Below are 13,462 nucleotides of genomic sequence, written 5' to 3' on the forward strand. Positions count from 1 at the left end.
ATCCAACACTTTTTCCCCAGGGGCCAACCACATGCCCACAATGGTATTCAGAAGCATAAGTGGTATTCAGAAGCATTGCTCCCTCCAACCCTGGAAGCAGAGCAGAACGATGGAGCAGAACGATGTGAGTTTCCGACATAGAGAACAGGATATTGGACTCGATGGGCCACTGGTCCGATCCATCACATTCCTCTTGTGATCTTGTGCTCTTAGTGGGCCAGGGTGCGCTAGAGGACGAGTCACGAAAAAACAAAGCTCCGTAAAACCGGAGCGGTTTTTAGCTCAGCGATCGGCCCGAAGGGGGGGTCAAGACGCCAAAACCCCCCAACTTGAAAGGAGAGAGTGCGGGTCCCTCTCCGATTAATAAAAAGTTGGCGAGGAGGCAGAACTTCGTCCCGGCACCATTCGGTGGAGAGGACGAAGAGGAGCCGACGCCATAGACCACGGTCGCGCTGAGGAGGCGTCCTGAAAAACTCGCAATAGCGAGCACCCTTGGCACTCCGACTGAAAGAGACTTTAAGAGGGCGACCAGGGAGGAAAAGTAAAAGGATCCCAAATCAACCTTGCTGGAACCCAGGTCGATACAGCGAAGTCGGTGAGTTACTTACAGACGCGGAGGGAGATTGCTACAAAAAGGAGCGAATTCTTGAGCAAAACTGTTCTCCCCACAGACGGCCATCTGTGATTCCTACTGCAGTTTGATGTGACTGGATGCATGAAAACGCTTTTTGGAAACGAAACATTCTCCAGACCCATTAGGTGTTATTCAAAACTTGACTTGCAGAACTTTCTTCAAAATGATACAGGATCATCAAATGATGCATCCAAACAGTTCCAGAGGACGTATGCCAGTCCGAGGCATAAACTCAGCATCTTGCAACGTATGAACTAATTCCAACAATTGGTCTTGCGGGGGGGAGCAAGGGCTGAGGTGCTAAGGAGCCATTTAAGAAAGGGAAGTGTAAACAGTTGTGTCTGCTTTCCCTGCCTCGAATTCTTTGCCAAATTGGTAATTACGAGAACGAGGCTTTGAGACTTGATGTGCCTGATCTTTCCGGGGGAGAGGAAATGCTTCCCCACCATCTGCCGGAGCACCGTTCCCCAGTTCATTTCCTCCACCGCACCCTGTCAGACTAATCGCTCCGTCTCCCTGTCTCTCTCTGTGTGCATTTATGGAACACGCAGAGAGTGCTAAACGAACACACAACATATCCATTAAGGCCTTGGGGATGTGGCCGGGGTTTCTGGAGTCCCTGTCTGCCCAGGAAGGCCGTAGCTCCATGGCAGGAACATCTGATTTGAATGCCGAAAGTCCCAGTGTCATCGCCTCGTAGGGCTGAGAGCATCCCCTGCCCCAACCCTCAACCCCCTAGAGGGATGCTGCCAGTCAGTGCAGGATATACTGAGCAAAATGGACCAATGGGATAGTTCATTATAAGGCACTTTCCTATGTTGAAGAACCATTTCCAGCTGTCTCTCACTCCTTCTCTCACACACACACTCACACTTTGTGCTGCTTTGAGTTCAGCACCGCAATCTCTGTTCCATATTGATCCTCCTGCTCACAGGGCAAGCGAAACCTCTTTGAACTTGAGAGATCCTGCGCTTTCCTCCCCTGCTCTATGGAGGCGCCAAGCTCACAGTCAATAACAAATGCCATGAAGATGGAACGTTCTTTGTGAGCAGAATTTTAACTGAAATTCTCCCGTCTGGGCTGACAAGCGCCCCAGAGCATCTCCTTTCGGGGGATCACAACCTAAAAGGCACCACGAGTTCCATTTCCTGTGGGAGAAAATATCCTACACTCCACTAATATTGATACATTTCACAATGCAGGGCAATGTTGCTCTGTGCTCAGATGTGTATAAAGGACTCGTTCAAACGTTTATTGTTCATTGATTTGTTCAAAGGCCACTTATCTCTCTCTCTTTGCTCAGAAAGACTTCCAGAGCAGCTTACTTGTCAAGGAATGCAACACAGTCCTTGCCCTCAAGCTTACAGTCTGAAATGACACAGCACAAAAGGAAACAAGGATGGGGAGGGAAGAGGAAAAATCAGGATTGTAGAGTTGGAAGGGACCCTGAGGGTCATCTGGTCCAACCCCCTGCAATGCAGCCTTTCTTTATTATGTCTTTTGTGTTCTTTTGTTTCTATTGTTATGCTGTGATCTGCCCTGTGGGCAAAGATGCATTCTAAATAAAATGACACATTCTATTCATGTAAAAACACGCCGATTAACGGACCGTCCGTGGGCCGGATTGAGAAGGTGATTGGGCCAGATCTGGCCCCTGGGCCTTAGTTTGCCTACCCATGAATAGAAACATGATGTGCACACACTGTTTGTTTTCTTGCTGCTTTGCCATCGCCTCCTCTCGCCTGACCCTCCTCCCTCTCTTCCCTGCAGGCAAAGCCTATGCCCCGGAGTTCTACTACGACACCTACAACCCGCTGTGGCAGAATCGGGCCCGCGTCTACGCCTACAGCCTCGAGTGGACTCAGATGAACCCGGACGCTGTGGACCGCATCCTCACGTACCACCTGGGCATCCGGCAGGTGAGAGGCTCAGGTGCTTCTTCCGAAGCAGGGCGAGGTGTCTTCCCCCCAGCTCCAATCTCGTCTCCTGTTTCAACTCGCTTTTTGCCTCTGTCAGTTAGAAGTTGGGGGGGGTGCCACGCGCGATGTACAAAAGAGGGTTTTCGATGTACAAAATGAATTTGCAGCTCTCTAGGACGCAGAGCTGAACAGGAAGATGAAAGGCGCGATCCCGGTTGAGGCTGGAGGGTTGCAGGAATCTCAGCAACAAAAAAAATAAAAAATAAAATGAGAGATGTTTTGCAGCGGAGACAGACACCTGCAGTGTCATCACGATTTGCTGCACGAGCTTCACGTTGTGTTTTTTCCCTTGTTGTTGAGGGTGTTGAGGGAAAGGCAGGAAGGGCAAAAAACTCTGTATATGGAGCCCAGCATATTAATAATAATAATAATAATAATAATTTATTATTTATACCCCGCCCATCTGCCTGGGTTTCCCCAGCCACTCTGGGCGGCTTCCAACTGCATATTAAAAACAGTACAGCATCAAACATTAAAAACTTCCCTAAACAGGGCTGCCTTCAGTTGTCTTCTAAAAGTACAGTAAAATAATTGCGACTCTTTTGGCTACAAAGCTGGAGGACTGGTTGTGCCTGAATCTTGTGCTGCAGTTTTCTGACCAAACGACTTGCATATTTATTAGGGGAGAGTGTCCATACAAATATCCATTTCAGTGAAAATAACACACCCAAACCCATCATTTTATAGAAAAAGCTTGCTCTCAGAAATAGGTAGATTTGGGGGGAAACCACAGAAACAAAGCTGTATAGGAGGAGGAATCAGTGCTAAACTGCTGGTGCATTTTCACGAGGACTTTAAAAATGATCTGAAAGTGATGTACAGCTGAATGGTCTTTAGGAATTTAATTGCCCCACTTTGGCGAAAGTTGGCATCCCTCCCTCCTCGTCACATCACTTGGGCAAAGGTCAAAGGTTGCATGAGGTCCCCCCTGGCAGGTATGTGACATATGTGGAGTTGCACATTTATAACCCCACTATGGAATAACGGGTCAGCAAACTTTTTCAGCAGGGGGCCAGTCCACTGTACCTCGGACCTTGTGGGGGGCCGAACTAGAGTTTTTGGGGAAAAAATAATGAATAAATTCCTATGCCCCACAAATAACCCAGAGATGCATTTTATATTAAAGCACACCTTTTACTCATGTAAAAACACCAGGGAGGCCCCACAAATAACCCAGAGATGCATTTTAAATAAAAGGACTCATTCTACTCATGTAAAAACACGCTGATTCCTGGACCATCTGTGGGCCGGATTTAGAAGGAGATTGAGCTGGATCTGCTCAACTGGGCCTTAGTTTGCACACAATGAAGGGTCTCAAATGATTACTGTAGGGTCCAGGTCGGTTTATATGGGGAGAGGCAGTCCTTGAGGTATTGCTGTCAGATGCCCGCCCCCCAACCGCTGCTTAAATACCTCCAGAGATGGAGAGTCCCCCACCTTCTGAGGGAGTTCATTACACTGCTACACAACTTTTTATTGTACTTGGTCTCAAACATCAGGAGGGCACCAGATCAGCAAAGGATAAACCAATGGCAAAGTGAGAAGATCATGGGCAGCCTTTGGTCTCGGTCGAGGACAACATCCTGGTGAGCAGAGAACCAAGACCAATTCTTTCGACGTCGTTGACTAGTTCCTGACTTTCCCTGTGGATGAGATGATGCAAAGCACAGGCTGGCTTTTTTATCCGCCTGTCAGCGTTGGTCTGGAACAATAATTGCGTCCTCCTTCATCTGAGGAGTTACACGAGCACTTTGATATTCATTATGTCCTCACAAGTGGCACCTGCGAGGCGGGTTTGTCTTCAGAAAAGGCAAGATGGCGGGACGTGCTCGGCACTCCCCGGATCGGCTGCTCGAGACACAGGGCCCCCGGGCAAAGCTTACAAGGCATTATCAAAGAGCACTCGTGGAGATAAGCGGCTTTTGAAAGGGCTGACATGTCTGCGATGGGGAGTTGTCTCACCTCGGCTCTCGCGGCAAGAGCACGTTTCAGGCAAAGTGACGGGATCTGAGCTGCTTGCCGTTTGGTAGGGAAGCTCAAAGCGTTCTGGAACAGCTCCGCTCGGGCCTCGCGCTATTTGCTTTCTCGCTAAATGGATACGGTGGGGCTGTGCCAAGAGGAGAAGCAAGTCGGAGACGGTTGTGCCAGCTCACACTTAAGAACATTCAAAGAATCCTGGTGGATCAGGCTTGTCGTCTGGCATCCTGTTCGCACAGGGGCCAAATAACCCTAAGAATCTAGATAGACTGCCTGGAGGCTCCATAATAAAATAGGAGGAGCCTGCTGCACCAGCCCTGTGACCCTTCCAGTCCAGCATCCTGTTCTCACAGTGGCCAACCTGTGGGTGCCTGTGAGGAACCCTCTTTTACAGCCATCCAAATCGGTGGTCATCTCTGCCTCCTGTGGGAGGGAGTTCCACAGTTTACCTCTGCACCGTGTGAAGAAGTGAATGGTCACAAATGGCCTAGAATCATAGAATCATAGAGTTGGAAGAGACCACAAGGGCCATCCAGTCCAACCCCCTGCCGAGCAGGAAACACCATCAAAGCATTCTTGACATATGCCTGTCAAGCCTCTGCTTAAAGACCTCCAAAGAAGGAGACTCCACCACACTCCTTGGTAGCAAATTCCACTGCCAAACAGCTCTTACTGTCAGGAAGTTCTTCCTAATGTTTAGGTGGAATCTTCTTTCTTGTAGTTTGAATTCATTGCTCCATGTCCGCTTCTCTGGAGCAGCAGAAAACAACCTTTCTCCCTCCTCCATATGACATCCTTTTATATATTTGAACATGGCTATCATATCAACCCTTAACCTTCTCTTCTCCAGGCTAAACATACCCAGCTCCCTAAGCCATTCCACATAAGGCATCGTTTCCAGGCCTTTGACCATTTTGGTTGCCCTCCTCTGGACACGTTCCAGCTTGTCAGTATCCTTCTTGAACTGTGGTGCCCAGAACTGGACACAGTACTCCAGGTGAGAGTAATGGCCCCTACCAGAAGAGGCTCAAATCAGTTGATCTATGGACCGTCCCCTAACATTATGGTGACTGGGCCAGGAAGGGGTGCAAAGAACATTCATTTTCATTGATTTGCGTTCATTTGGTTAATTTCATTCATTAAGTGCAAATCCATCAATGTGCACACTGCCTTTAGCCTGGAGAAGAGAGGGCTGTGAGGCAAGATGTTCTCCGTTGTCAAAGATCCAAAGGGCTGTCACATGGGAGATGGAGCAAGCTTGTTTTCTCCTGCTCTGGAAGGGAGGAGATTCCCACTAAATATTAGGCAAGAACCGTTCAACAGCAGAGTGGTCTCCCTTGGAAAATGCTGGGCTGGGGAATGGAGGTTTCTAAGCAGAGCTTGGATGGCCACCTGCCATGGATGCTTTAGTTGAGATTCCAGCATTGCAGGGGGTTGGACTAGAGGACCTTTGGGGATCCCTTCCAGCTCCGCAGTTCTATCAAGGTATTGTCCTCACCCACCTTGGAACCTTATGGTGAAGGGTGGGTAGGACATCTTTCAAATAAATAGGCACAATCTTTTAAATGTCCAGAAGTGCCCATTAGGGAGCCTTCACTGCGTTGGTTATGTGACTCAACTGCAAATGGGGATTTTCACGTGTGTGTGTTTGTTTGAGGAAGAGAGAAGGAGACTCCGCTCTCTTCCTTCATTATTGCCGCGATATCTCCTGGAGCCAGGGTGATAATTAGACGCCTTCTTCCCTGTTGACACCGGCTGAGAATTTGCTTAAGAGTTAGCCTGCCCAGCGATAATGTTCAAGAAATCTCTCAATGCAAACACATTTGCCAAAGCGAATATCCCTCTTTGACTCAGTTATGGAACCTGATAAGGAGTGGGAATGAGTGTTAAATAATACAGTTTGATCTTTAGGCACACCAGTCTTCCTGGGGTGGCTTGAAGGCGGATCAAATTCTCACCCACATGTTAAAAAGGAAAGGGGGGAAAAACAGCTCAAGGGACTTTCCTCATCTGCAACCATAACACTTTAAAAAATCATTCATGGGTCCGGTGGCCCCTTTTGCCCCCAGGAAAGGCAGCTATGGGCCACTTCAATCCTATGCCTGCTGTTGTAGGACTTGACCCCATTGAGCTCAATGCAATTTAAACTCTGAGTAGACATACTTAGGTATACAGCCTTATTCATGTTTACCTGGGATTGCAGGTAAAAGAAAGCTCTTCATTCAAGCTATGGAACTCCCTGCCACAGGAGGCAGAAATGGCTGGATAGCTTTAGCAAGTGCTGAAAAGAACACAGTGGAGATGCCTGCCTGGTATCAAGAGGCAGGGAGTTCCAAAGTGTCCACCACCCTTTTCTTTCTGATGCTTAAGCCCTGCTCACTAAAGATGAGGAATCTGTCAATTTAGGTCACATTGGAACCAAGCTATTTGAAGAACTGCTTGAAGAACCCATATAGAATCCTAGAACTATAGAGCTGGAAGAGGTCCTGAGGGTCATCTAGAGCAACCCCCTTCGATGCTGGAAGATGCTCAGCCCCGAAATCAGACTTACTTTCTGCTCCACCTTCAGACTGGCAGTTGCCAAAGTCAGGGTCATCTTGGTGTTGGCTCCACATCTGCAGAATGTCCTTAACAGTAGCTGCCTTTAAGCAGTCCTTCAAAACTTTTTTGTTTGGCTTGCTTCTTGGTTGATTTTGTCATACATGCTGGCGGTGAGTTCATCTTTAATTGCGTATCAACTATTGTTGTCATTTTAAGTTTTAAAATCGCCATGAGCTGCGTCTGGAGGGTTTCTCACTCTGAAAAATGGAATAAAAACAAAGCGATCAATGGGGGATTCTTCATCTCACAGCTGCTGTGCTAAAGGAGCTCTCAACCTATGCAAAATAAAAATGGCTGAGACCTTTTTTTTTTTGACAAACTCTCCACACACTTTTGTTGGAGAAAACATCATCTCATTTCCATCTTTGGCAAAGAGTTGATTTTGGAGAGCGGGTGTCGAGTGTTCCGACTGAGAGGTTTAGATTGCCTTGCCTTGATTTCTTAAATTAACCACCCTGTTGGAGAGGGGGTGCTTAATCCACAATCTGACACTTGGGTTTTATTCCAGATGCCACCCAGGGCCAAGTTAACTGGGAGAAGAGCTCGCTTCTAAAGCAGCGAAACCCACAGAGGTTTTCGGATCTTGTTTGCAAGAGGTTTATGGATGGCCAACACTAAAATAGGACAGGATGAAATAGAGCTCAAAATCTGGGCCAGGAGAAAAATAATTTCTCTGCTGGGGCTAAAGCACGTCCTTGGAGGTAATTATTTCCTTCCATGGTAATTGTTTTGGAAGAACTCCCAAGGACATAAAAGGGATTGTGTAGATTGCGATGTCCCTTAGGCTCGGCATCTGATTTGTCAGAATGGGTTGTGTGGCAATGCCCCTCCCTCCACGTGAAATAAGACACGAGACACAGTGAATAAATTTAAGTGGGTGAAAAGGCCACAACTTTATTGGTTACGAATGATGAGCGGTATTGGCTTAGGCATTGGAACCTAACCGGCTATATCCGACTGTAACCCGTGTGTTACAGTCTGGGAGAAATTAACCGCCAGAAAGGAGCCCAATGATGTACATCTACTGGAACACCTCCTGTGGCCACCGTTGGGGGGTGCCATAAGGCCCTGTCTTCCGTAGGCCCAGGACAAAGCTACCGCCCCCGGAACCCCTTTAACAGAAGAGAAGGTTAAGGGGTGATATGATAACCATGTTCAAATATATAAAAGGATGTCATATAGAGGAGGGAGAAAGGTTGTTTTCTGCTGCTCCAGAGAAGCGGACACGGAGCAACGGATTCAAACTACAAGAAAGAAAATTCCACCTAAACATTAGGAAGAACTTCCTGACAGTAAGAGCTGTTTGGCAGTGGAATTTGCTGCCAAGGAGTGTGGTGGAGTCTCCTTCTTTGGAGGTCTTTAAGCAGAGGCTTGACAGCCATCTGTCAGGAATGCTTTGATGGTGTTTCCTGCTTGGCAGGGGGTTGGACTGGATGGCCCTTGTGGTCTCTTCCAACTCTATGATTCTATGATTCTATGATTCTATGAACAGAGTTACTTCTCCAATTTCTGGGCAGAGGATGACGCAATCTGCCCCCCTTCTTCTTTTATGCAAATTTCCAATGCCTAACCGCCACACGAGCCTCTTGAGGCGCGCCGCCAATACCCTCACACCCGCAACCAATGCTTCAACACCCTAATTATGTCATCTAACCATATGTCGTTACCCTGTGGTGAAAGGTGTACCCCGTCATTGCGAAAAAGGGCTGCTTCAGTGCATTTTAAATCTGGGCGTGCAATTATCTGACCATTCAGTGCTAGCACCCTGCGTACCCCAAAGGAATTCAAGAGCCTCCTCACTCTGTTCAAAGCCTTAGGGCAATGCCCGCCTCGCCAAATGCGCCTTTGCAACAAAGAAGACCACAGCAGCGTCATCCCAGGAAAAGAAACCAGCAGCTTTTCAAAGTCCTCAAAGATTTTCAATTTCAGGTCGACCGCATTCCCGTATGCCAAATCGTTCTCCCCCAGCTGTATGACCAATGCATGGGGAGGCCCCACTGAAGCAGCCCTGGCCTGGACGGCTGGCAGGATAAGCTTGCCACCTGATTTGTCAGAATGGGTTGCCCTGCCCCAAATTCACTTCTGGATTTGAGACCAAGTGTGTTGCCCTGGTCCATCTCCCTGCTTGCCTAGAACTCTATTGGCACATCCTAGAATCATAGCTGGAAGGTGTACAGAGGAGGGCGACCCAAATTATCAAGGGCCTGGAAACCTTGATCCTTTTTCCCAAGAGTGACACAGTCTCAACCCTCCCACCTCTGCCCAGTAAGACACCAGGTCTGTGGCCCCTGGAAGGTTGACTCAGGGTGACAGTGGCCCTCAGATGAAAAAAAGGTGAGCCAATCAAGGTGTTTAAGAGTCTGTCACCATCCTGTCCTTTGAGCATCTTGCCTCCTTTTGATTTTTATTATTATTATTATTGCTACGGCCATTTCATTCCCTTGAGCACAAAAGTCTATTTTGCGACAGCAGTCTGTGGATTACTGACAGGGGTCATCACCTCGTCTTCTCGGTTTGCGCCGTTAATTGGCACCTGGGTTTCTGGGTTTGGTTGGCAGCCCTGACCCTTCCCACCATTCCATGTGCTTATATAGATGCTTCAGGGCTCCGGGCCAAAGGGATCTTTTGCACCTGAAAGGATCATCCAAATTAACTCTGGGGTTTGGTCCCATGCTTGGTGTTTGTGGGAATGTTCAGGGTGGCAGGAGAGGATATATTGTTTATTAACATCCTTCCTAACTTGCGCTAGCAAGTCCTTTTACTTAGCAGAGTTTACACCCCCCCCCCTTTTACACGCACAGCAGATAGCTGGTTGCAGGCTTGTGTGACTATTGTACAATTCAGTCTGCCTCCTAATGTTGAATGACCTCCTTTCGTGTCATTTGAATTCTTTGGTTTGGCTCCTAACATCTGGAGCAGGAGAAATCAAGAAATCTTCCATGGGGCAGCGCTTCAGATATTTGAACGTAGCTATCCTACCTCCTCTCGTTCTTCTGTGCTCCAGGCTAAACAAAATTCTGATCTTTTTCCAAGTCACTCTGTGACAGAGGGACCATTTCAATCTGTGCTTAAACAAAGTTCTTCATTTCCCACATTCTAAAAGACTGGAACTCCACGCCGGTCTGGGCCTTAGAGGCGTTCCGATAGGCATTACAAAGTAAGGGTGTCAAAAATGCTGCCCTGTGGAGTTCTGAGGAGCTCGGGGTGTTTTGTGTTGTTAGAGCAGAGCAACATGGGGTTTTTAAAACTTAAATGAAGCTTTTCACTAAACAAAAACAAAATATCCTCTATGCCTGTGGTTTAGCAAAAATAAAAAATAAAAATCCAGAGCTCTTCATTTCTTCTTGTGCAAAATCTTGGCTGGAATCATAGAATTGTAGGTTAGGAAGGGACCCAGAGGGTCATCTAGCCCAACCCGCTTTAATCTAGGGATGACCCCCTGCAGTGCAGATCCCTTGAGCCCAGAGAAACATAGAACATGTGTGGTAAGAGCAGAGAGACAAAATGCATTCAGGTCCTGCTTATGGGCTTTCAACAAATCCAGAATGCGGCAGCTAGACTGGTGACTGGGAGCGGCCACCGAGACCACATAACACTGGTCCTGAAAGACCTACATTGGCTCCCAGTACGTTTCCAAGCACAATTCAAAGTGTTGGTGCTGACTTTGAAAGCCCTAAACAGCCTCGGCCCAGTATCCCTGAAGGAGCATCTCCACCCCCATCATTCAGCCCGGACACTGAGGTCCAGCGCCGAGGGCCTTCTGGCAGTTCCCTCCCTGTGAGATGTGAGGTTACAGGAAACCAGACAGAGGACGTTCTCAGTAGTGGCGCCCACCCTGTGGAACGCCCTCCCACCAGATGTCAAGGAAATAAGCAACTACCTGACTTTTAGAAGACATCTGAAGGCAGCCCTGTTGAGGGAAGTTTTTAATGTTTGATCTTTTACTATTTTGTTGGGAGCTGGCCAGAGCGGCTGGGGGAACCCAGTCAGATGGGTGGCATGTAAATCTTTTATGATGTTTTTTAATATTCTGTTGAGAGCCGCCCAGAGTGGCTGGGGAAACCCAGCCAGATGGGCGGGGTATAAATAATAAATTTATCATCATCATCATCATTCCCAATGGGGCATCCTGAGAGCAGGATGCTGGGCTAACTAAGCCCATAAAAATATCCCAGAATCATGCAAGCAGTCCATCCACTCCAGCATTCCTGTTCTCACAACCAGATGCCCCGAGGAGAAACCAGCAAGCAGGATGTGAGTGCGAGAGCACTTGCTCCCCCCCCCAGTGGCCTTGAGAAGCGTTGATGGTTCCAGCTGCAGACGGGCCACTGGCCTGATCCAGCACCCATGCTCTTTTGCCCTACTGTTTTCTAGAGAGTTTCGCCAGCCTTCTCGGAAGTGGTTCCGAGCAGACTCCAGAAATGGCAAGCGGAGGAGCCTATTCAAAGCCGCGTCAATCACATCTTGATTGATGGGAGGGCACAGGAGGCGATATCGGCAACTTCCAGGATCCTGAAAGGGCAGATAAGGGTGTCAATCACTTGCCAGATGGAGCAGGAGCGGTCCTTCCCTGCGCAGATGAATGGATGATTCACCACCTGCCTGCCACCCTTTCTTTCTTTCCTTCATCCTTCTTTCCTTCTTGTTGAATAACAAGGAATAAATGGCAAGAGAGTTAGCCGACGGGAGCAATGGAGTCTCACTGACTGGTGCATCTTGGAAGTGCAGTCTTGGAAGTGGGAAATCATCCCTGCCATCTCGTGAATGCAGATGCTTTTTTGTGTGTTTAATTTCCCAGCGAGACAAATGTTTGTCTGGATCTGAGTGAGAAACGACCCAGATTCCACCGGAGATCAATCGCCCGGCTCTGTGGCAGAATTCCTTAAACAGCACCTCTTGTCATTCTGCCGCTGTTCCCTGACAGAGAGAGTGCTAAACACACATGTCAAGAGGGTTTTGACGGATAACAATCTTGTGGAAGTTGAAAACCTTTAAGTTTCCGGAGCGAGCTGTCCTCCCTACCGCACCACCCCCCTCCTGGCTGCAACTGCTTCGATCACCAAGATCCCTTGGAGCTGAAAAAATTGAGCTGTCACTCAAGCTCGGCAGGAGGAGACGAAGCCAGTGAAAGGGAACAGGACCTGTCATTGTCTGCTTCTCTCTCTCTCTCTCTCTCTCTCTCTCTCTCTCTCTCTCTCTCTCTCTCTCTCTCTCGTGTATGGGTGACCATCACAACCTGGCAAAAGACCTCACTAAAAGCAAGCAATGCACAGATTCACCTTAAATCTCTCTTTTTATTCAGCCACTTGTTGTTTTGGCATCTGTCTGTCTCAGGAGACAATGGAACCAGGGCCGGCTTACCCATAGGTGCTAGGGGTGCATGGCACCTGGGCGCTGGGCTCTCAGGGGTACCAAGCCGAGAGTCAAGGGCCGAGATTTGGAGCCCGGGGATTGAAGAGCCAGGCCAACTGACAGCCGCTGCTGAGTGGAGCAGCAGAGCCCATCGGAGCACCGCAGGCTCTTCTGCAGGGGCTGAGGCAGCCGGCCAGCTCCGCCCTCCTGAGCACCTGGGATTGGTGGGCCATCGAGAGGCCCAGCCGGTGCACGCATGCTGCTCACACGAGGCATGCAGCTTCCCTCACAAGCCTCTGTGGGGATTGCTCTCCTCCCGCAGCAGCCTGGGAGATAGTTGTGCGCCGCATATGCTAAAGACTGCCCTGAATGGAACAGTGCGCTTTTGTGGGTGAAGTCAGACTGTTGGAGAGTTACAGTGCCTGCTGTGGCTGTAGAGACTGATACAGGAGAGACATGTTTTGTTGCAGCTGGGGCAGATGAAGGCGTCCAGTTGTGCTGCTGCAGATGCACCTTGGAGTTTCTTCTCTCGGCGCTCCTCCCAGTGGTCCTTCCTCCTCTGGCTGCTGACTGTCTGTCTCCTGGCATTGCGGTCGTCTGCAAGGGATTCCCACACGGCGGGGTTGATGTTGCCAGACATCATGCCATGTTTGCAGCATCTTTGTAGCACAGAGTTATTCTGCCAACAGGCCTGGTGCCTGAAGCCAGTTCCACATGGAGTGTGTCCTTGGGCGTCTTGCCATCTTCCGTTGTGTGGACGTGACCAAACCAGCGTAGACAAGAGTGTGAAGAGGCCAGGAACGTGGGCTTGGGAGAGCACATCTTTGTTTGGGATTGTCTCCTGCCATGTGGTGCTGCAATGCATGTGGAAGGTGTTGAGGCGTCATTGGTCTCTTCCAACTCTATGATTCCTGATGGT

General features: G+C 48.8%; 1 protein-coding gene across 1 annotated transcript in view; it reads left to right on the plus strand.

The window, feature by feature from the left end:
- The window catches only part of MDGA2 (MAM domain containing glycosylphosphatidylinositol anchor 2), a 353,191-nt gene that overhangs the window by 306,152 nt on the left and 33,577 nt on the right, over window positions 1–13,462 (plus strand). Inside the window, exon 10 of the mRNA XM_060269123.2 lies at window positions 2,405–2,553. Coding sequence (XP_060125106.1) covers window positions 2,405–2,553 — 149 coding nt within the window. The remainder of the gene's footprint in view (window positions 1–2,404; window positions 2,554–13,462) is intronic.

This window comes from Zootoca vivipara, chromosome 1 (assembly GCF_965207765.1).
Source record: "Zootoca vivipara chromosome 1, rZooViv2.hap1.1, whole genome shotgun sequence".
Classification (NCBI taxonomy): domain Eukaryota; kingdom Metazoa; phylum Chordata; class Lepidosauria; order Squamata; family Lacertidae; genus Zootoca; species Zootoca vivipara.